We start from the raw sequence: 25,368 nt of genomic DNA on the forward strand, positions 1-25,368 counted from the left end.
ATAAAGGTTTGAGAGGAAAGATGGTATATATAGTGTTAAGACTTAGTTATACACATTAGATAAGAAATTCTTGCTCTGTGTCATTTAGCACGAAACGGTGCACCTATTTGTATTCAATGAACAACAACCGAGAGAGGAGAAGCTTTAATATTAGTTTATATATATATATATATATGATCTTGTCCGAGAGTCCAGTCGACGGACGTTGGAGAGCTGACGCTCACGTTGATTGGATGTAGACTGAAGATGACGTGGACCTCCAACGAGCTAAGCCTGCAACCACAAGTCGTTAGTGCCGAGCCGGAGAGGGGTTCCTCGGTGATGGCCCTCCGACGCTCAAGTCAGTCACTGACGGAAAACGAATGAAGTAGAGAAGAGAAAAGAGCAGCAGCGTAACTGTAGCTACAATAGTGAACATACCTCCAATGAGAAGCTCTGGGGCTCCTTATATAGGGCCTCCGGGAGCGCGTGTGCACATTTGTCAAGGCATGCACGCTTCTTAAAGCTTATCGTGGAAGGACGTGTCAGTAAAGCATCCCTGACACCATACCTTAACAGTCCGAGCATATCTCTGACAGGACAGCGGAAGCTCCTACCGTACGATCCTCCACCTGACCATGCCGCCGATCACGCCGTCTGCCAGTAGTGTAAGTTCCCAGAAGGATATCACCAGCTGCTCCTTTTGTCCGTTACTGGGCCGAGCAGGGGAGCCGCTCGGCCAATCTGTCATCCGGATGATATCACGACCGAGCCGAGCGAGATGTCTGCTCGGCCAATGGTCTGCTATCTTGGCTCTGTCCTGTTGAGTGAGGGAGCCATGCCTACTTGGTCGGGGATGTGTCCGCTGTTCGGCTGAGCGGGACGACCGCTCGGCATTCGTCCTTCCATGCTTGAGCTTTTTTAACATCGGAAGTGTTGGAACCCCAAGGTTGTTTTGGTGTGATCAACAAGTTAAGTTAGGTCCTGTGTGTTTTTAACCTTGTGTCTGAGTGTGCAGGAGCTTAGGAACACAGGTAGTCGAGCGGATGCAGCTAGCGAGAAGGACAGCACGCTGTGCGTCCTAGGGACGAGGCGCTGCGGAAGAGTACACCGGCGGACGAGAAGGAAGCGCGCGGTGGTTCCGAGGGACGAAAGCCGGAGCGAAAGATTGCTCGGGGAGCAAGAGACGCAGCTAGCGAGAAGGTCGACGACCGAGGGACGAAAACTGCGGATGAGTACGCTGGCGGACGAGAAGGAAACACGCGGCAATTCTGAGGGATGAGAAGCCGGAGGGAAGCACGCTCGAGAAGACCGGAAGTTGAGTTCGGGTGAGCCCTATTCCGGAAAGCAGAGATCACCCAATCAAGCGGATCCGGAGCAGAGGACCCGGACGAAAGTCAACCAGAGTTGACTCAGCATCCGGAGCGCCCGGACCAGCCCGGGGCGCCCGGAACCCTTCCTGGTGCCCGGAAGTCAGTTTTTGACCAGATCGAGTTTTGACTCGATCTGAACATTGGGGGATAAAATTTATCCCCCCCCCAGGTCGCCCGGAACCCTTCCAGGCGCCCCGACCAAGGCTATAAATATAGCCTTGGTCCAGAAGCTTAGAATCAACTCAGAAATTTACATTCCAAACACTTGTGCGCTTCTGTTCTAGTTTAGCTTTTGTCTTTTGTGCTTTCACTGCTGTAAGAGGCTTCTCCGCCTGAAGGAGATTGATAGTGCGATCATCTTTCTTGGATTAACAACCACCTCGGTTGTAACCAAGTCAAATCCGGTGCCTCTTCCTTTTCTTGCTTTTTCTTATTTAAGTTAATTTTATGCAAGTGTCAGTTTAAGAGTTTGAGAAGGGTTGTTTTGTTTTTGATTTTACAGGCTATCCAACCCCCCCTTCTAGCCGGCCGCAACGGTCCTACAAGTGGTATCAGAGCCGAGACGCTTCAGGAGGACTAACCGCCGAACAAAGCAACAAGATGGCCGGATCTAACATCCACCCGTCAAAATTCGAGGGGGACTTTGCAAGCAGGAAGAAACACATGGAGGTATTTTTCGGTACCGATTTCGATTTATTACTTACAATGGAACTCCGTTTTGAAGCTCCCGAGGGCAAAGCGAAAAATTCATGGACAAAGAAAGAGCAGGCCGAGTACGTGGCAAACAAGAAAGCAGAATTCCATCTGCTTAGCGTACTTCTGCCACAAGAAGTCAACCGTGTCGGCACTTACAACTCGGCAAAGGAGCTTTGGGAGAAGTTCCTTGAACTACACGAAGGAACATCCGAAGCCAAGCTTGCGAGACGGGACTTAATTCGCAACCAGCTCACCAACCTCCGTCTTGAAGAAGGCGAAATAATTGCACATCTACACTCAAGGATACAGGAGCTCATCACCGGACTTTCGAATCTCAGAGAAGAGGTAAGTAACCGAGATTCGCTCAAGTACGCTTTAAATTCCTTTCCGAGAAATTCAAAATGGGCATCACTAGTAGATGCCTTTTATATTTCAAAAGACCTAGAAAAAGTTTCTTTAGAAGAATTTTTTTCGACATTTGAAGTGCACGAATCAAGATGTGCATGTTCGAAGGAGCCCAAGAACAACATCGCTCTCAAAGCATCGAGAGACGAGCTTGAGTCGGAATCTTCTCTCGACGACGAGGAAATGGTAATGATGGTAAGACGATTTAAGAAGTTATACAATTCTAGAAAAACTAACCATCCACAGGGTAGAAAGAAAAAAACGATCCGCTGCTACCATTGCGACGAAGAAGGGCACGTCAAGGACAACTGCCCCAAGCTAAAGAACAAGGATAAAGATAAAGGGAAAAAACCTGTTCAAAAGCGCAAAGCCCTAAAAGCGACGTGGGACGATACATCGTCCGAATCGGAAGTCGAAGCATTCTCCAGATTCGCACTGATGGCGAGTCATCAAGACGACAATTGTGATTCAAGTTCCTCCGAGATTAGCATCGAAAGCATCGATGAAGGGGGAGCTTCGTCGGAAGAAAGCAGCAGCTCAGGGGGAGAAATGGATAACGAGATCGACAAAGTAAGTCAGGTACGATCTCTTCCTCCCGATAAAATGTTTAAGTTCGTTAAACTTTTAACAAAAGATTGCTGCAAATTAGAAAGTGAAAATAAAAATTTTAAAGTAATTCTAGCTAAGTCTTGTCCCTTAGAAGAATTAGATAAATTAAAACTAGCAAATGAAAAATTGAAACTTGAAAATGACGATTTGAAAATTCAAGTAGATAATTTGAAAAACTATGCATGTTCATCTAAAACCAATGTTAGAAGATTTAATAATTTAAATTGGTATTATAGATATCACCAGGGATAAATTAGGAATACCTCTAGAAAATATGTCCCTAAGAAATTTTTAATCAACCCAGTAGGCTGGAACCTTTATTGGGTTCCTAAATCTTGCTTAATCTAAATATTAATAAAAGTTAGCGCTTTCAGTGAGAAAATTAAACAATGAATTTCTTTATGAGGCTTTATCTAAGGAAGTGGTTGTTGCTCCAATAACCAAGAAGGCCTAGTGCCTCGTCACGACCTGGAAGCCAAAATATTGAAATAAATGTTTAATTAACTTTCTGTCAAAGCATTAAAATTAGAATTAATTAATGTTTTCAAAGTTTTTCAAATATTTTTTCAAAAAAAAATTTTACTTAGAAATTTCTTTCTTTAGTTAAAGGTTATAATTGAAAATTTCTGCTTAAAGTTTTTAGAAATTATAAATATACAATTTCCCTTAGAAAATTTTACTTAATTTTTTTTAGAAACTCTTGATGTGAAAATTATTGAAAATTTTCTTAGTCTTTGACCCTTAGATTTTTTTTTTGGAACCCCATTTTTTTGTGATCAAAGGGGGAGAAGGGAAAGTATAAGTCTAGGGGGAGGTAGATAGATTTATTTTTTCTATCTTTTTGCACTTAAATTGAAAATTAAGTTAATTTACTTAATTTTATTTAATGTCTATTTTACCCTAGCTTAACTTGGGTTGATCACACCAAAAAGGGGGAGATTGTTGGAACCCCAAGGTTGTTTTGGTGTGATCAACAAGTTAAGTTAGGTCCTGTGTGTTTTTAACCTTGTGTCTGAGTGTGCAGGAGCTTAGGAACACAGGTAGTCGAGCGGAAGACGTAGCTAGCGAGAAGGACGGCACGCTGACGGACGAGAAGGAAGCGCGCGGTGGTTCCGAGGGACGAAAGCCAGAGCGGAAGATTGCTCGGGGAGCAAGAGACGCAGCTAGTGAGAAGGTCGACGACCGAGGGACGAAGATTGGGGATGAGTACGCTGGCGAACGAGAAGGAAACACGCGGCAATTCCGAGGGACAAGAAGCTGGAGGGAAGCACGCTTGAGAAGACCGGAAGTTTGGTTCGGGTGAGCCCTATTCCGGAAAGCAGAGATCACCCGATCAAGCGGATCTGGAGCAGAGGACCCGGACGAAAGTCAACCAGAGTTGACTCAGCATCCGGGGTGCCCGAAACTGTCCAGGGCGCCCGGAACCCTTCCGAGCGCCCGAAAGTCAGTTTTTGACCAGATCGAGCTTTAACTCGATGTGAACGTTGGGGGATAAAATTTATCCCCCCCCCCAGGGCGCCCGGAACCCTTCCAGGTGCCCCGACCAAGGCTATAAATATAGCCTTGGTCCAGAAGCTTAGAATCATCTCAGAAATTTACAATCCAAACACTTGTGCACTTCTGTTCTAGTTTAGCTTCTGTCTTTTGTGCTTTCACTGCTGTAAGAGGCTTCTCCGCCTGAAGGAGATTGATAGTGCGATCATCTTTCTAGGATTAACAACCACCCCGGTTGTAACCAAGTCAAATCCGGTGCCTCTTCCTTTTCTTGCTTTTTCTTGTTTAAGTTAATTTTATGCAAGTGTCAGTTTCAGAGTTCGAGAAGAGTTGTTTTGTTTTTGATTTTACAAGCTATCCAACCACCCCTTCTAGCCGGTCGCAACGGTCCTACAGGAAGCTCAGTATTTGGCCGAGCTGTCGTAGTGCTAGATCAAGTATTCCTTGCCCAAATCGGGAGAGAGATTAAAAAAATTAGGTTTTAGTCGCGTCAGATAGCCCACGTCGAATTTCGTTCACAGTCGCGCACAAAGTGTCACTTAGCATATCAATATATATATATATATATATATATATATATATATATATATATATATATATATATATATATATATTATTATTATTATTTTATCATATATATATATATATATATATATATATATATATATATATAATTGTTATGCTACGGACTCTATCTTGCGGATTGTTACAGACCCACTATCATGTCATATTATTCTATTTTTTTAATACAACATTTCCTCTTTCTATTTTCTTCTTCTTCTTCTCTCGCTGCATGCTCACCGGCTCGTCACCGCACCTCGTCATCGTGCCTCACTGCGCCTCGTCACCGCTGCCCACCCGCTCAGCCGCCAGCCACCCTCCCTGCCGCAGGCCGCCGGCCACCTGCTAGGTCGCACCTCGATTCCAGCCGCGATCTGACGCGATCGCGGCCGTGTTGGCCGGGCATGCGACGATCACGACGGATTCCGGACGCGACCACGCCGGAATTCGAATGCGGTCGCGCTGGAATTCGGACGCGGCCGCGTCGGAATCCGAAAGCGCCAGAATCCGAACACGACCGCGCAGGAATTCAGCGCAGCGGGAGGAGTTGCAGAACCACCATCCGTGCACGCCCCACATCACGTCCACCGTCGAACCGTCGACGAAGATAGCCTGGTTCCCCCTAAAATTCCACCTCAATCTCCGCACGCTGACCACCTCCTTCATGTCGACCTCTACGTACAGCTCCGACTCCTTGGCGTTGAGCTCATCCCCTTTGCACCGGATCATAATCTCGTGCTCCTTCCCGCCGTCGACTAGCGCCAATTTGGTGGAGTAGAGAGCTTCGCCGGGCACCTACTCTCGCCGGCTCACCATCGAAAATGCTGCAATCGGGTGCGTCGCCCCGAAATGCTCAATGAATCGCCATCACATGTCGCCCAGCAGTAGCGCGAACTCAGCGTTGGCAACCATGGCGAGGTAGAAGGCCTTGCTCGGCTTGGGCCTCGACTCGTAGGCGACAGCAGAGGTATCCCAGTGGAGGCTGATGGCAGAATCGCCAGTAGCGAAGGACCTCCTGCCCTTCATTTTCCTCAACAAATGGTCGTGGGGTTTCGAGGGTGAAATTCCATACTTTACGGTGACGGAGAGGAAAGTGCCACCGACTTGGTTGGCGGACCAAACGACTTGGGTGAATAGCTCCTTGTCGGAGGAAAGGATGGTGCGGTAGAAGCAAGTGATGGCGTCCTGGACGGTGACGAGGTGCGGTGATGAGGCGGCGAGCATTCAGCGAGAGAACGAAGAAGAAGAAAATAGAAAGAGGAAATGTTGTATTAAAAAAATAAAATAATATGCCATGACAATTGGTCCGTAGCAATCCGCAGGATAAAGTCCGTAGCATAACAATTCTCTCTCTCTCTCTCTCTCTATATATATATATATATTCTTATTTTATCTGAATTTTTTTTTAGTCATTCAAATTGTAATTTTTTTAACTCATATTGTATCGATTTATTTTATTCTATATATTACTCCTTTTTTTAGGATATTTGATTTTCTTCAAATTCTCATTCAGTAGGAAGGTTTGAAAGGGGAGGAGCTATAGATTTTAAGTTACGAGAATCAACAAATGTCATTTTATTTTTAAGTCAAATATTAGGCAGAGATTAAAGCTATGTTACAATATTATTAGCTATATTTCACTCCCTACGCTGTAGAATTAAAACCCATGGTAGCACGTTTTTAGATTATGCAAGGGAGAGATAGTATCAAATCTTTTGAAACCTATTAGGCCCACGTTGGGCCTGATATGGTCTTATATCAGGCCCACGTTGGGCTTGATATGTTACCATATCAGGCCCAATATGAGGTTAAAATTTTTTCAGAACGTACTACCACCCCTAGAGAGTTGTACATCAGTAATGGATAGCACCGTTAGAGTCCTTGCAATACCAGAATCTAATCAGATTTGAAATGGGTCCAATCAGAGGTGTCTAGGTCCATCAGTGGATTTTGATCAAAACCCACTAATAGTCCTACGCTACTTGAATTTACTTGAAATCACGTTCCCTATGAAGGTTTGAGAAGGGAGATGGTATATATGGTGTTAAGACTTAATTATACACCTTGGATAAGAAGTTCTTGCTCCGTGTCATTTGGTATGGAACAGTGCACCTATTTTTTTCAATGAACGACAAATTGGTGTTCAATTTTAGTTTGCAAGCATAACAACAATCATTTTGTCTAAGTTTTAACTTATTTATAGTTTAAAACAAATTTACATGACTTTGAAATTAATAACCCCTACCTGTTGAATTGAAATACAGAGATGGAGTAAACCTATTATATTTCTGAATACTTACAACTGCTAACGCATTTTTATTTTACAAACTGGAGATATGGTGTGAAGTATTAGTTCTGACTTCTTGGGATTGGTTTACACTTCTCATACCATAGATAACACTGTATTGTAAAATAAATACTACATACAAAGATATAACAGTAACATCACTTTGCACAACTGTTTTTCTTACAATTCTATGGATGTACTGCATATAAATGTCAAAATATATGGATCAACTCCTCCAATTTGCAAGTAAGTCAAGACCCAGGGGCTGGCGGCATTCTACAGGTCCTCCGATTATGGCCTAATTGTTTGCACCGGTTGCATTTGATTTTTACCTTCCCATTATGTTTCGACTCGATCCGTGCCTTCTTTCGCCTACCCGGCTGCACAAGGCTACGAGGACATAAAACTATAATGTTGTTTACTCCCCTAGGTCAAAATTCCTTACTTTGACAGGGGTAAATATGATCCATGTATGTTGCATTCCAATTCTGTGAATGAAAATAATGCTCACAATATGGGAGTGTATCCATGTTCCGGTGAATGATGACGGCAATTGCATGTGAGCAGGGCAATCTTGAAATTTGAAACTCCCCGCAGTTACAATATTTTCTCTCCAACTCAACGATGAATGAAGCACCCCATGTCTCTACTTCCATTTCAGATTGAGAGTAGGGGTGGACTTTATATCGTCTAGCTTTCTCTCTCCTTGAATCCATTTCTTTGATAGCATGAGGTGTCAAAGCAACATACCATTTCAAGATTTCCTCCCTACGGTTAAAGAACCATTAAGCTACCTTTCTTCTGGTATTATCAATTAACCTGTTTATAAGAAGTTCACATGTCTCCTTGAATAAAGTATTTAAACTCTCTACATAATTGGTGGTTAGCATTGTGTACCTTCTGTCACTAAAGTGTGTATTAGCCCATCTTTTAGGGTCAATGTTCTGAAGTCACTTATGAGCATCTGGATGTTTTTCAAGAATGTATTGTATTATGAGATCATATTAGAGTGTTGTGTTTGCTCGAGCTGCAACCCAAAACAAGCCTAAACCTGACCTACTGCCAGTATCTGTTACCATATTGCAAAACATATGGTGGCAACAGAAAGCATGATGGGCGATAGGATAGACTTTCCTAATTGCTGATATAATGTCGCGATGTTTATCTGATACTATGCTCATTGATAGCAAAGAATCTCTTCATATGATCTAAAAATCACTCTCATGCAGACCCACATTCAACTTCAGCAATTCCAAATGCTACTGGGAGGACATTGTCATTAGCATCAATTGTTGTAGTCATTGACATACCCGGATATTTCCCTCTTAGATGTGTGGCATCAATTCCAATCAATTTTTATAGATAAGACCTGAATACTGTTCTACAAGCTCCAAAACCCAAAAAATAGCGTTGAAATTGTTTATCCCCATTCCTGTGTAGTGCCACATAGGTTTTAGGATCCCTAACTCTTAACTCACGTAGATATAGTGGAAGATCTCTATATGCTTGGTCATAATCTCCAACGACTTTCTTCATCGCTTTCTCTCGAGCTATATATGTTTTTCTATATGATATGGTCACTCCAAACCTAGCTTTTATATCTGATATAATCATACTTGGCTTGTACTATTCATTAGCAAGAAATTACTCTTCAACAAAAGATGCTACAAAGGAGGAAGTGCATGCTTGATGATCAGCACTTTCCCTAATGGTGCCACATTGGTGTTCCTTTATATATTTTGTAACAATGAATTCTATATCCCCCGGCCAACTACTCTCCATGTACATTGTTGATTGAAGCAGATGACTTTTACTTTATTTTTTCGAGTGTCAACTGGGTTATATCTCATATGTTTAACCATGGCATGTTGTTGGAGAAATCCCAATGGTCCGTGCGACCATGTGTTTTGGTGTTTGGGCAAAGGGTTTAAATTAGGTTCACCCTTGTATTTGATGTAGGACCGTTAGATTCGATAGAGGGGGGGGTGAATATCGATTCGAAAAAACAAGAGTTTAAACGCAGCGGAAAAGTAAAATAGACACAATGGTTTTACTTCGTTCGGAGCCTGTGACGACTCCTACTCGAAGGCCTGTGGTCCTTGACCACTTTCGTTGGGCAATCACTAGCAATTCGGAATAATAATTACAAAAGAACCGTACAGGGAATGCTAATGAAACTGAAAAACAAATACCGACAAAAGGGAAAAGACGAAGCATAGTGTCGGAGCTTTGTTGGCGTCGCACTGAGCGTCGAGCAGCAAGACCAGCAGTAGAAGAGTTCTCAGCTTGATTGATTTCTGAAGCTCCTGCCTGGGGCTTCTTTTATATGCTGTTCCGGGCGCCTGGAGTGTGACGTAACTGCTCAAACCAAGATGCTCCACGTGGCGATGACTTGGCTGGATAAAATTCGCCTTCCGGGCGCCCGGACCTCCGGGCGCCCGGACCTCCGGGCGCCCGGACCACCTTGTTCCAGAAAACTCCCTTTTCCTGCAAAACAAAGTTAGTCCGAGGCAAATGTATATCCTGTAAAACAGATTGTCAGCACAGTTGAGGTTCAACAGATAATTAAAAAGAGTATGACTTAGATTCCGTCTTTCCGAGACCGAATCTAGTCACGATCTCGACTTAGATATCCGAAATGGATCTAAGTCGGATCGACGCCTAATGTTCCTTCCCGAACGCGTCCTCAGATCCTCCCTTCGGTGACTTACCGCTTACCTACAGACGTCCGGTCAGCCCGTCCGACCGTCGGACTTCTCGCCAGCGTCGGTCGGCCGTCGACCGCTTGGACTTCTCGCCACTATCCGGTCGCCCGTCGACCTAGGACTTCTCGCCAAGCGTCCGGTCAGCCGACCCGCTGGACTTCTTGCCACTATCCGGTCAGCCCGTCGACCTAGCTGGACTTTTCCTGCACACTTGATCAAAGTGTCAGACAACAACACAACTAACTTAACCTATTTGTCATTCATCAAAACCTGAGTTAGACCGTTAGTGCTACCCACACCAACATTTGATATATGTACTTTAGTTGTGCAGGACTGCAGGATACACATGTGACTCAGGTTGATGGCTTCGGGTTCGGTGAAGGATGGCATTGGGGATGAGCCACGGGCATGTATGCATCCGAGAGACCGTTGACAAGGCAGCAAGGACAAAGGCCAAGGGAAACGACTTCGAAGCATACGCGAAGGATGGCATTGGGGACGAGCCGCGAGCTTGGATGCATCCGAGGGACGAGAGTCAAAGGAAGTAGGCTTGAAGGCAAGAGGTCAAGGCTGCAAAGAAGCGTCAAGTGAGTCATAAGGGTGAGGGTTTGAGTGCTGAGATGTAACGCCCGAAAATTCTCAAATCAATTTTAAAAATATTCTATGATTTTCCTTGAATTTTAGAGTATTTTTATAGAATTTTTGGAGTAGCAGAAGTAGCAAAAATAAATAAAAAACGTAAAGTAGCTTAAGCGGGAATCGAACCCGAGACCTAGTGAACCCTACGACTTATAAATAGCTTTAGTAACCAGGTGGCCCAGCAGGGGTGTGCTGAAAGAAGAGAGGAACAATAATATTTATGATTGAGTTGGGGTGAAATTAATCACTTAATATAAATAGGAAACTTAAGTGGGGATTAGTTTTATTCATGTTTCGGCAACTCCTCCTCAACCCTCACGCCGCCCCCTCCTCTTCCTCACCTCACGGCACACCAACGCCCCGAGAGACCTAGGGTTTCACTCCTAGAGACATAAGGGCACCATCCGGCAACGACTCCGACACGAGGGTGTTCCTCTCTGCGAGAAGAGCACGTAGGCGCAGGAGGATCGTCAAGGGGATCGTCTCCACCGGAAAACTAGCGACTAGAATCGTAAGAAATCTAGCGCAGGATGTAAGAAACCCCTCACCTGCAGTATAAGTAGTTATTCGTGTGTTTTATGCATTAGTTTAGTAGTATGCAGATTTTCAGTACGTAGGGTGTGTTCTAGTGCACACCAAGTGCTTGATATAATGTTTGGCTCAGTAAAATGCTACAGTAGACATTTTAATAGCTCAGTAAATGCAGTAGAAGCATTTATAATAGCATATTTAGTCTTGCTACAGCTTATATGGGACTACGGTCCAATGGGTGGGCTCCTACAGTCGCCTCTAGGTTCAGACAACCTAGCTCTAGGTTCAGATAACCTAGAAATAGCAAGATAAGAAAGATTCAGCTATAACCAGTATTTTATTTTCAGCAGTGGCACTGTACTGGACTAGATGTCCATTGGGTTGGGCTCCCATAGTCGTCCCTAGGTTTAGATAACCTAGTAAACCCTACTAGATTCGGAATGTATAACCCCGGGTTCAGTTAGGGATGCGCGCACAGCAAGTACAGTTGTCGGGCCCATCAGCAGCATGATTATGTATTTTCATCTATTTATGATAAATAATTTTCAAAACTTCACAAAGTAGTGTACGGAAATACAGAGCAGCTTAGCATCAGTTAGCAGTAATGTAGCTCAGCTTTTATTTCAGTTTAGTCTTATGGATCCACATGATGGTTTTATGCTTAGCTATGATTGCCATGTATCGTATGTGATTATGCCATGTTTTAGAATCCATGTTTAGCAAATGTCAGCATATATTTCAAATAGCATGTTTTAAAAGCATAAATTGCATCGTATGCATGTTTTGTGAGGTAGATGGTTTCTTACTAAGCTTTTGAGCTTACAGATACTTCTTTTCCTTATACTGCAAATAAAGGTAAGGGAAGGGTGGATTAGCGGAGGCTGGAGGACAATGCTACAAAGATGTGTGTGGGCAGGAACTTGGAATGAAGACCCTTGGGAACTAGCAAATTTAAGGAATTAGAACCTTTTGTTCTTTTCAATGTTTATGCACTTTTAGAATGTTTAAGAATTTTGAATTGTGAAACCATGCTTATGCCATGCCTAGGACACTAGCTAGCTTATTGATGAGTAGTAAATCATGCATGATGTTAGTGAAGACTAATTACAATGTTCTCTAGGCATTTTAGGTTTATTATATTGAGTTGTGTATGATCGAGCTCTGAAATCAGAGTTCTGCAGCGAAATCAGAAACTCCAATCGATCGACTGATAGATTGGAGGGACCTCAATCGATCGGTTGATCGATTGAGAGTTGATTTCCACTAACAGTAAGCTCTGGAATCAATCGCTGGATCGACCGGGGAATTAGCCTCGCGAACAGAGAGCTTCTGAATCGATCACTGGATCGATTGGCAAGTCTAGATCGATCAGTCGATCGATCCAGATATTACCCCGCGCACAGTAGCGCGCTGAATCGATCAATGGATCGATTAGTCAGGATGGATCGATCAGCCGATCGATCCAGAATCTTGTCCGTGCACAGTAGCACGCTGAATCGATCAGCGGATCGATCAGATGACTCCAATCGATCAGTTGATCGATTGGAGTGTCTGATTTCAACTGGAAGGGTCTCAATTCAGTCTTTTGAGCAAATAGAAAGTATGGGTTCCTTCCCTAGTGTATGTATGTCAATGGAAAGGTCTTCGAACCTAATCTTACGGGCTATAATAGTCACTAGCAGAGTAAAATTTTGAATTAGTTCAGTTTTCCGCACCTTAAAAATAGTTTAGCACAGCATAATGTGACGATCCGGCCTTACAGCTTAGTATTAGTAGGAGGTGGGTCGTTACATAGTGGTATCAGAGCAAAAGTTCCATACTTCCTACACACACATCAGCATTGCACCTGCAGCTTCCAAGTAAGAACATCTCTCACTTTATTTGTGCTTAGTTTGTTTTCATGTTTATAGATGACTAGATCTTGTTTTTACATGATAACAATAGTTATGCAATATGATCCTATTAGTTATGTATGTCCTCTATTTCTTTAGAAAATGGTACGAGGACGCCCAGCTAGAAAGACACCAGCTACTGAGCCCCAGCATGAGGCAGGCAGTTCAGTGCCTCCTCCAGACCTTACAGTAGTAGTGGCTCAGTTACAGAAGCAACTAGCTGAACAGCAATCAGCAGAACACTCCCACTGTCACCCCAGAACCCAATTTAGCAACCCCAGCAGTAATAGCGGTTCCACCAGTCCAACCTACCGCACCAGTAGCCCCAGCAGCAGGGGCAAGGAGGGAAGCTTATCTGATCCAGTGGCAGAAAATTAAGCCAGAGAACTTCTCAGGCACCAGTGAATCATGGGATGCTCAGGCCTGGTTCAAAACACTGGAGAGTATGATGGAGCTTCTGGACTGGCCAGAACATGAGAAGGTGAAGTGTGCCTCCTTCTGCTTGACAGGGGATGCACGTATGTGGTGGGAGAGAATTAAAGCGAAGCGCCTAGTGAACCAGATGACATGGGCTGACTTCGAGAAGGAATTCTTCGAGGAGTTCTTTCACATGCGGGTTATAAACCGTCACTACGACGAGTTCACTGAATTTCTCCAGGGCAACCTTTCAGTGGAGGAAGTCGTTAAGAAATTCAACAGATTGGCTTGTCTATGCCCTGAATTAGTCAGCACTGAAAAAGAACGAGTCCGGTTGATGCTCAAGATGCTAAGGCCGGAAATAGCAATGAACGCGACCAGCGGCGTCCATAGGCCGCAAACCACTGAAGAACTAGTAAGCAGCGCTTTAACCACCGAGCACTACCAGAACAATATCAGACAGCAGAAGCAAGTCCTCTCAGAGTCCAAAGGTCAGGGAGGCTCAGGTACTCAGAAACACCAGGGCCACAGCTTCCACGGCTCTAATTGGAAAGGGAACTCCAGCAACAAACGCAAACCAGGGAGTTACCCAAAAGGAGGGCCAGCCAATAAACAGCCTAGTTATCCCAAGTGTTCTACTTGTGGGAGATCCCACCCAGGAGTTTATCGCAAGGGCACACGGGGATGCTTCGAATGTGGACAAGAGGGGCATATGGCTAAGCAGTGCCCGAACAAGAACGGTTTTCCTCAACCACAGTCAATTCAACATGGAGGCCAGCCAGCCCAGTTACACCAGATGCAGGCTGTTTTAGACCGTCCATCCATCAGCCAGGGCAGACTAGAAGCCCCCTCAGCCACGACGAACGCAAGGATCTATTCACTCACCAGAGAGGATGTAGCGAATGCCTCGACAGTTGTCACAGGTCAGATTAGTATTTGACAGCAAAGTGTAACTGTCTTATTCGATACTGGGGCAACTCATTCTTATATATCCAGGGCATTCGTCGAAAAGTTAGCAGTACCCCCAGAAGTATTCAGTGGTCAGTTTTTGACTACGCTACCTTCGGGAGAAGTTATGGCATCTACGCACTGGCTTAGAGCAGTGCCAGTCATTATAGCAGACAGAGAGCTGTTTGGCGATCTAATAGTGCTAGATATGGCTGACTACGATGTCATCGTGGGAATGGACTTCCTGATCAAGTACGGGGCTTCCATAGAGTGCCGTAAACAGAAAGTCATATTCCAACCTGAAACAGAAGTACAGTTTGAGTACAGCGGAGAACCAAAGAGAAAGGCCAAGAAGTTTCTTTCAGCTCTGAAGGCACAGAAACTACTAGATTCAGGATGTACGGGATTCTTAGCACATGTAGTCAGTAGCAGCCAGGACAAGGACCGAAAGCTAGAGGAGGTCTGAGTCGTATGTGACTACCCAGCAGTCTTTCCTGAGGAGTTACCAGGCCTAGCACCAGACAGGGAGATAGAATTTGAGGTAGAACTCATTCCCGGTACAAATCTCATCTCCAAAGCACCCTATCGCATGGCTCCAGCAAAATTGAAGGAACTTCAGGAGCAACTACAGGAGCTACTTGACAAGGGCTTCATACGTCCTAGTCACTCACCATGGGGAGCACCTGTACTATTCGTGAAAAAGAAGGACGGGAGCATGCGCTTGTGTATAGACTACAGAGCACTAAACCAAGTCACGATCAAGAATAAGTATCCTCTTCCCAGAATAGATGACATGTTTGATCAGCTAAAGGGAGCAGCTGTGTTCTCTAAAATAGACCTCAGATCAGGATATCACCAGGTTAGAGTTAAAGAAGGTGATATACCTAAGACAGCCTTCAGGACCAGATACGGACACTATGAGTTCGAAGTCATGCCCTTCGGCGTGACAAATGCTCCAGCTACATTCATGGACCTCATGAACAGAGTATTCAGACAATATCTAGATAAGTTTGTTATTGTCTTCATCGATAACATCCTTATCTACTCAGGAAGAACATGCAGAGCACCTGAAAATAGTACAGCAGACCCTTCAGCAGAACCAGCTGTACGCCAAGTTCACGAAGTGTGAATTCTGGCTCGATCAGGTAGCCTTCCTGGGTCACATCATTTCCAAGGATGGTGTCATGGTAGACCCCAGCAAGATAGAAGCTGTGAGTAACTGGAAAAGACCCAAGAATGCCAGTGAGATCAGAAGCTTTTTGGGACTAGCAGGTTATTACAGAAAATTCGTAGAGGACTTCTCCAGGATAGCCTCCCCACTGACAGCTCTTACTAGAAAGAACAGAAAATTTCAGTGGACAAAGGACTGTGAGAATAGCTTCAGCGAGCTAAAAAGGAGATTGACTAGTGCACCTATTCTGACTCTACCAGAAAACATAGATAGCTTTGATATTTACAGTGACGCCTCTAAATTGGGACTAGGAGCAGTACTGATGCAAGAAGGTAAGGTGATTGCCTATGCCTCCAGACAACTCAAGGATTATGAGAAGAACTACCCTACTCATGACCTCGAGCTTGCAGCAGTCGTGTTCACTCTCAAAATTTGGAGACATTACCTGTATGGAGCTCAGTGTAGAGTGTATACAGATCATCAGAGTCTGAAGTACTTCTTTACTCAGAAGGATCTGAATATGCGACAGCGTAGATGGCTCGAACTGGTCAAAGATTACGATGTAGACATCCTCTACCATCCAGGAAAAGCCAATAAGGTGGCAGATGCACTTAGCAGGAAGTCCAGCTCTACCTTACTATCACTAGCAGTCATGTCACCACCCCTACAGAAGGAGATCACAGATTTCAGCCTCGAACTTATAGTGGGACAGCTCTCTACTATGACATTAGAATCCACCTTGCTTGGTGATATCCAGACAGCTCAGGGACAGGATCCTGAATTTCAGAAAATCGAGCAAGGACTAGCAGGATCAGAAAGTGGAGAGTTCAGAGTATCAAATAGTGGGGCATTATATTTTGGTGATAGACTTTGTGTTCCAGATTAGGAGGAACTAAAGAGAAAGATTTTAGATGAGGCTCACAGGACTCCCTATATGATGCATCCGGGTTCTACCAAGATGTACCAAGACCTAAAGAAACGTTTTTGGTGGCCTGGGATGAAAAGAGACATCGCTAGATATGTTAGCACCTGTCTGACTTGTCAGAGAGTCAAGGCAGAACACCAGAGATCAGGAGGAGTTCTGCAGCCTATCCAGATCCAAGAATGGAAGTGGGAAGATATTTCTATGGATTTCATAGTGGGACTACCCAGAACCACGAATGGTTTTGATACCATCTGGGTAATAGTTGACAGGTTAACTAAATCAGCCCACTTCTTAGCTATCAGGATATCCTACTCCATGGAACAGCTAGCTCAGTTGTATCTCAAGGAGATCGTTAGACTACATGGAGTCCCACGAACCATTATTTCAGACAGAGACAGTCGATTCACATCACACTTCTGGGAGTGTGTACAGTCAGCATTGGGCACCAAGTTAAATTCAGCACAGCTTTCCATCCTCAGACAGATGGTCAGACGGAGCGAGTAAATCAGGTACTCGAAGATATGCTCTGAGCATGTGCCCTAGACTTCAAGGGAAGTTGGTGAAAATATCTGAGTTTAGCAGAATTTGCATACAACAACAGCTATCAGGCCACTATCGGTATGGCACCCTACGAGGCTCTCTATGGACGGAGGTGTAGATCTCCAATCTGTTGGTATGAGAATGGTGAACAGAAGGAACTAGAACTTCAGACAGATCTAGTAGCAGACACCACGGCAGCTATACAGTAGATCCGCCAGAGGATAGAGACAGCTCAGAGCCGCCAGAAAAGCTATGCTGATACACGGCGCAGACCTTTAGAGTTTTCAGTTGGGGATACAGTATTCCTCATAGTAGCTCCCATGAAGGGAGTAATGTGTTTTGGGAAAATGGGCAAGTTAAGTCCCAGATATGTAGGACCATACCTTATCACTAGAAGAGTTGGTAAGGTAGCCTATGAGCTAGAGCTACCTCAGGAGATGTCAGCTATCCACAATGTATTTCATGTCTCTATGCTGAAGAAGCATATCCCAGATGCCACCCAGGTGATTGAGCCCCAGTCGGTACAAGTCCGCGAAGACCTCAGCTATGATAGTCGGCCTATTCAGATAATAGACCGAGCAGTTAAGAAATTATGGAACAAGGAAGTACCCTTAGTAAAAGTTATTTGGCAAAGTCACACAGCAGAAGAGGCAACTTGGGAGACAGACGCCAGTATGAGACAGAAGTACCCAGAGTTATTCTAAGTTCGAGGATGAACTTTTTATAAGGTATGGGGGATTGTAACGCCCGAAAATTCTCAAATCAATTTTAGAAATATTCTATAATTTTCCTAGAATTTTAGAGTATTTTTATAGAATTTTTGGAGTAGCAGAAGTAACAAAAATAAAAAAAAAATGTAAAGTAGCTTAAGCGGGAATCGAACCCGAAACCTAGCGAACCCTACGACTTATAAATAGCTTTAGTAACCAGGTGGCCCAGCAGGGGTGTGCTGAAAGAAGAGAGGAACAATAATATTTATGATTGAGTTGGGGTGAAATTAATCACTTAATATAAATAGGAAACTTAAGTGGGGATTGGTTTTATTCATGTTTCGGCAACTCCTCCTCAACCCTCACGCCGCCCCCTCCTCTTCCTCACCTCACGGCACACCAACGCCCCGAGAGACCTAGGGTTTCACTCCTAGAGACATAAGGGCACCATCCGGCAACGACTCCGACACGAGGGTGTTCCTCTCCGCGAGAAGAGCACGTAGGCGCAGGAGGATCGTCAAGGGGATCGTCTCCACCGGAAAACTAGCGACTAGAATCGTAAGAAATCTAGCACAGGAGGTAAGAAACCCCTCACCTGCAGTATAAGTAGCTATTCGTGTGTTTTATGCATTAGTTTAGTAGTATGCAGATTTTCAGTACGTAGGGTGTGTTCTAGTGCACACCAAGTGCTTGATATAATGTTTAGCTCAGTAAAATGCTACAGTAGGCATTTTAATAGCTCAGTAAATGCAGTAGAAGCATTTAGAATAGCATATTTAGTCTTGCTACAGCTTATATGGGACTACGGTCCAATGGATGGACTCCCACAGTCGCCTCTAGATTCAAACAACCTAGCTCTAGGTTCAGATAACCTAGAAATAGCAAGATAAGAAAGATTCAGCTATAACCAGTATTTTATTTTCAGCAGTGGCATTGTACTGGACTAGATGTCCATTGGGTTGGGCTCCCATAGTCGTCCCTAGGTTTAGATAACCTAGTAAACCCTACTAGATTCGGAATTTGCAACCCCGGGTTCAGTTAGGGATGCGCGCATAACAAGTACAGTTGTCGGACCCATCAGCAGCATGATTATGTATTTTCATCTATTTATGATAAATAGTTTTCAAAACTTCACAAAGTAGTGTATGGAAATACAGAGCAGCTTAGCATAAGTTAGCAGTAATGTAGCTCAGCTTTTATTTCAATTTAGTCTTATGGATCCACATGATGGTTTTATGCTTAGCTATGATTGCCATGTATCGTATGTGATTATGCCATGTTTTAGAATCCATGTTTAGCAAATGTCAGCATATATTTCAAATAGCATGTTTTAAAAGCATAAATTACATTGTATGCATGTTTTGTGAGGTAGATGGTTTCTTACTAAGCTTTTGAGCTTACAGATACTTCTTTTCCTTATACTGCAAATAAAGGTAAGGGAAGGGTGGATTAGCGGAGGCTGGAGGACAATGCTACAAAGATGTGTGTGGACAGGAACTTGGAATGAAGACCCTTGGGAACTAGCAAATTTAAGGAATTAGAACCTTTTGTTCTTTTCAATATTTATGCACTTTTAGAATGTTTAAGAATTTTGAATTGTGAAACCATGCTTATGTCATGCCTAGGACACTAGCTAGCTCATTGATGAGTAGTAAATCATGCATGATGTTAGTGAAGACTAATTACAATGTTTTCTAGGTATTTTAGGTTTATTATATTGAGTTGTGTATGATCGAGCTCTGAAATCAGAGTTCTGCAGCGAAATCAGAAACTCCAATCGATCGACCGATCGATTGGAGGGACCTCAATCGATCGGTTGATCGATTGAGAGCTGATTTCCGCGAACAGTAAGCTCTGGAATCGATCGCTGGATCGACCGGGGAATTAGCCTCGCGAACAGAGAGCTTCTGAATCGATCACTGGATCGATTAGCAAGTCTGGATCGATCAGTCGATCGATCCAGAATATTACCCCGCGCACAGTAGCGCGCTGAATCGATCAATGGATCGATTAGTCAGGACGGATCGATCAGTCGATCGATCCAGAATCTTGTCCGTACACAGTAGCACGCTGAATCGATCAGCGGATCGATCATATGACTCCAATTGATCAGCTGATCGATTGGAGTGTCTGATTTCAGCTGGAAGGGTCTCAATTCAGTCTTTTGAGCAAATAGAAAGTATGGGTTCCTTCCCTAGTGTATGTATGTCAATGGAAAGGTCTTCGAACCTAATCTTATGGGTTGTAATAGTCACTAGCAGAGTAAAATTTTGAATTAGTTCAGTTTTCTGCACCTTAAAAATAGTTTAGCACAGCATAATGTGACGATCCGACCTTACAGCTTAGTATCAGTAGGAGGTGGGTCGTTACATGAGAGATTGTACTCGGGGCAAAATCCTAAGTTTAGGGTTTAATGTAGCAGTTACTGTAACAGTTACTATAGCAGTCGATTGCTATTTTCAGCAGTCAACTGGTGTAGTCGACTGGTGCAATCGACTGGCAGCGAACAGAATGTTTCTGTTCACTCGGTTTGTGTGGAGCAGTCGACTGCTAATTTTGACAGTCGACTGGTATCGAGCCGTTGGGATGTAACAGTTGAATTTTCACAGAAGGCAGTCGACTGCTAGTTTTAGCAGTCGACTGGTAGGTGGGGTTTTCCAACACGTGGCCTATATAACCAAGGCTTGGGAGTTTGGTTATAATTGATGAAATAGAAGTGGTTAATCTCTATTAGTAGTCTATTTGTCTCAAGAGTCTTGGTTGGTGTTGTGGTGAGATTTCTCTACCCACAAGGAGTGACTTGAGATAGCCGGAGTTTGTCGGGGGCTAATCCACCGACGGATAGGTATCGTCCACCTTACGGACAGCCGTGGAGTAGGAGCCCTAATCTCCGAACCACGTTAAACGAATGTGTTAGCGGTTTGCTTGTTTTTCTTTCCTTTATTATTTAGCTTGTTTGTTTTAGTATTATTTCGCTGCACAAGCTAACATCGTAGGAAAAGCGATTATTTGGGGGCACCGTCTATCCAACCTCCCTTCAAGCTAACGAATGTTTGTTTCACAAGTGCATTCTTGAACTCTTGTCGAGACGGAAAAATCTGTCCAACACAAAATTCATGCTCATCTGTTACCTTTTCAATTGGCCTTTAAAGCAATCGAGAATTTAGAATATATGGATCATCAGCTATTGGTAATTCCTCCTCTAAGTCACTGTACTGCTCTGGAGAAATTTCATATTGTTCAATTTTCATATCATCAACTAAGAATTCTTGTACATTTGTATTACATTGTAATTCCTCTTTAATTCGGGTATAATACCCTTCCTCCTCACTCCAAGTCAGCTCAAAGTAATCACCAAGTATTATACAAGGATTCAGAACCTCATCTTCTTGAATACTTGCTTCTTCATTTAGATCAAATGTGAAATTACTACTTGTATTTCTATTTGTGTTAGGCACACCACTATACTCCGAAGATGATGGAATATTTGTTTTGGATAATTCTCCTACATGAACTCCATGTCCAATGCTAGAATTTGTATCAAGCGTATTTCATATCTCAGAAAGAATTTCTTCAGTTATATGATCGTCTCTGATAAATAAATTACAAACTAATTTAGTAAATTTGCAACTATATAATCAAGTGTTGTTGTACATACAAATTTATCAAAGACCAAGTATATGCTGTATCTATTAGATTTTCATAATTTACTAGTGGTTGTGACACAATCCGACTGATATGGGCCTAGGGTTTTTGTAATTTTGTATAATTCCAACCACTAGGAAGGGTTGAGCAAGGAAAAGATCTATATGATGTAAAAGTAAAGTTTTAACCAAAGATAACGTTGGACCTAATATGATCCCATATCAAGCCCATCGTGGGCCTGATATCATCCAATATCAAGCCCGCATTAAAGCAGAAAATTCTCGTAAACTAGGACCACCACTGAAAGAATGAGAGGCCTAAATAAAAAAATGATTAGCACAATTTAATTCCTTAAAATCACATAACTAACAACACGTTAAATGGGTGTAATCAAACAAGTTTAGGTCGATAAGTGACTTTTGGTATAAACACATTGATGGACCAAATGTAATTGGATTTATGCAAACTCTCAATCACTATGAAGGGTTGAGCGAGAGAGAAGGTAGATATGGTATCAAACAAAACTTTTGATCAAGTCAGAAAGTGAGTTTGATATGATCGCATATCAGGCCTAACGTCATGATACCTACCATATTAACCTAACATGCATGAGCAAGGTCTAGCTGAAATCTAGCATCATAGTGGAGCACCTTGCAAATCGATTAGGTATTAGAGTAGATCATATTGCAGGTGTTGTCCAATATTTATTCCCCAAACATCCAATGAAACCATAAACATGATTTTTGTCATCACCTTTTGCAACCAAACTGTAATTTTTTTTACATCACTATCCTATTTTACAGTAATAAATCTATACATACATCGCTAAATCTTTAACTATATTTTTCTACTAATTTCACTCTTGCTAGAAGTTTGTCCTTCAACGCTGACGTTCTTAACTGCTGTTATCCTTTGGACTCCTCTTGAAACTCTTACGGATCCCTAAACCCTAATTGGTCTTTTGCAATCCTGCCAACCAGCACGAGAAAGAATGGCAAGCGAAGGAGATTCATATTTTTTTCATGTTTATAAAACCAAGTAGAGGGATGGAGGGAGAGAGACGTTAAGAGGACGTGTATCCGAACCACAAATTAATTTTCAATTCAATTTGTGGCTTGGATGCTTGGAAAATGGTGATTGAAAACAGGAGGTTGGCAAGTTGTCATAAGGGTAAATTAGGAATTAATTTTTTTTATCTGCGCCTTTTAATATAAACTAAACTATCTTACGTCTTTTGATAAATATAATATACAAGTTATGTTTTTTGATAAATTATCATTTTTTTTATGATATCGTTCACGTCTATCAAAGATTATAAAATATATTTTATTTTATGTTATTTTATTTAAAATTATATATACCATGAGGTAATACATGTTAATTACTTAGATATATTCCACTGGGCAAGGACTCTAATAAAGCAACCCATTCCTACTTGTCTTGTTGTTCAGGCCATTTGTGCTACTGTAATAGAACTCCATGGATACCTTACAAAGCTTTCAACTGTCGGAGAGGATGATACAATTTAACTAATGAACAAAAGATGAGGCACTAAGTTACGTTGCTAATCTTTTATTGTGTATTAGTTACAATGTACTTATCTTAATCTCGTGCTAATGACCCAGTAATTAAACTATAACATGTCATTTAGATATAAGAAAATTTTCATTTTCATTTTCCTTTTCATTTCCATTTCTATTCTTCGTGTTTTATTTATTTCCATAAATGTCCTTAAAGCAACGGTCAATCCGCTGATCCATGATGACAATAAAAGTTAATACGTTCGTCCCTAGCACTCTCGTCAATTCGTCCCAGGATTAACACGGAGAAGGTAAATCATGAACAATTATTAACTTTTGGAATAATGATTAGTACATAAGAAAAATATTTATTTCAATTTTATCAAAATTCAAACATCAAACTTCATGATGATAACACTTCATACACTAATCATTAAATCCATCAGAAACGAGGTCAATCCAACCGATGCACGTCTGTTTAGGTGAAATAATAATAATTAATAAAAGAAATTAAAAAACCATATATAAATTCGTCTTATTCATTAGGACGCCGACGCACACTATTTAATTTAACGTCCTTTTTACGGAAAGGACAAGTGTGCCAATTATATTAATGATTTCCTTTCCTTTTTTTTTTTAATCGAATAAGCAATGTGAAATAAAGAGTCTTTTTTTTTCCGTTTAAACTGCTCCATTTAATTTGATTTTGAGATATTATAAAGAAAATATGATTTATTGGAGTTATTCTAAAAACAGTACTTTAACCTCATATTAAAGTTTCTCAAATATTTAAATCAACTATTCTAATTTTAAAATTATCAAATCATATACACAATTTTATTTTAATCTCTATTACTATTATTAACCGACTCTAACAGTCAAATCAATTATTTTTTTTAAATGATCGATTTATATTTAAAAAATCATTGTTCTTGTCAAATTGATATTTGAGAGTATTTATATAATCAGAAAAAATAGACAAACACATAAGAACTAGTTTTATGTCATTCCGAGTTCTTTAGACTCATTAACCGATTTCGATTAAAACTGACTGATGGACGTAGATAACTGAGAATGACATGAAATCAGTTTCTATATGTTTGTCTAGTTTTCCTGATTATATAAATACCCTCAAATATCAATTTGATCTACTATATTGTGAGCAACGATTTTTTGAACACGAATATCTCTAAAAAACTAATTCGTATTAAAAAATCACTACTCTCAATATATTATGTCAATATAAGTCCAATAATGTAAAATTAGGTTTTATAAGTTTGCTTAGTTCTTATGATTATATTCATGCCCTCAAAAATCAATTTGACCTAATGTATTGAGAGCGGTGATTTTTTGAATACGAATAGATTTTTTAGACACAATCATATTCAAAAAAATCATCGCTCTCAATATAATATATTAAATTGATGTTTTAGGGCATGTATATAATCAGAAGAATTAGGCAAACACATAGGATCTATTTTCACGTCATTCTGAACTGTCTAAGTCCATCAATCGATTTTGACCGAAACTTTTTAGGTTCATTCAACCAAAATCGGTTGCTGAACCTAAAGGATTTGGAATGATGTAAAACTACGTTCTATGAGTTCTTCTAGTTCTCATGATTATATCCATGTTCTCAAACATCAATTTGACTTAATATATTAAAAATAATGATTCTAATTCATCTTCAAAAAATTAATGTTCTCAATATAGTGAGTCAAATTGATATTTGAATGTAGAAATATATAAAAATTAGTTTCGTGTTATTCTAAATTTCTTTTTACATCCATTAACTTTTTTTTTTTTTTTTTTTTTAAAGATACATTCAAATATCAAATTATCCACTATAATAATTGGTCATTTAATTTTTTTAAAAAAAATTAATCAATTTGATTGTTATAATTGCAATAGCCTACTGGGCACCGTAACAAAAAAAATAGAATTAAATATATAATTTAATAATTTTAAAATTAGGAAACGTGATTTAGATATTTTAAAATTTTTCCGTTCTAAAAATCATCGGTTCGAAGCGGCTCAGATACCAGTTCGGTCCGGTTGAAACAGCATCCGGTCGGTCAAAGACGAGTGAAGACCCCCTAGCCGTTACTTTCTCCTCACAGTGCAACTCAAGCCTCAGCGAGGAAGGAGAAAAAAGCTTACCATATCTGGCGCCGTATGCCTTCCATTGTAGCACCAATTCCCTTCTTATCATAGGAGAATCGTCTATGCCTCCCTCTCATCGACCTTCCAAGGTGAAGGAGGATCAGGTTTATCGTCGCGAGGGGAACTGAAGAGAAAAAAAAAAGATTTCTTGTTTCGGT

The 25,368-nt window shown here is 41.7% G+C and overlaps 1 protein-coding gene across 1 annotated transcript; it reads right to left on the minus strand.

Annotated features, from left to right (window-relative positions):
- Positions 1-5,984: 5,984 nt before the first annotated feature.
- On the minus strand, positions 5,985-6,341 carry LOC121990812. Its single transcript, XM_042544877.1, has one exon. It carries the CDS (start codon positions 6,339-6,341, stop codon positions 5,985-5,987), a length of 357 nt encoding a protein of 118 aa, XP_042400811.1.
- Between the last annotated feature and the right edge of the window lie 19,027 nt (positions 6,342-25,368).

The sequence above is a fragment of the Zingiber officinale genome, chromosome 6B (assembly GCF_018446385.1).
Source record: "Zingiber officinale cultivar Zhangliang chromosome 6B, Zo_v1.1, whole genome shotgun sequence".
In the NCBI taxonomy this organism is placed as follows: domain Eukaryota; kingdom Viridiplantae; phylum Streptophyta; class Magnoliopsida; order Zingiberales; family Zingiberaceae; genus Zingiber; species Zingiber officinale.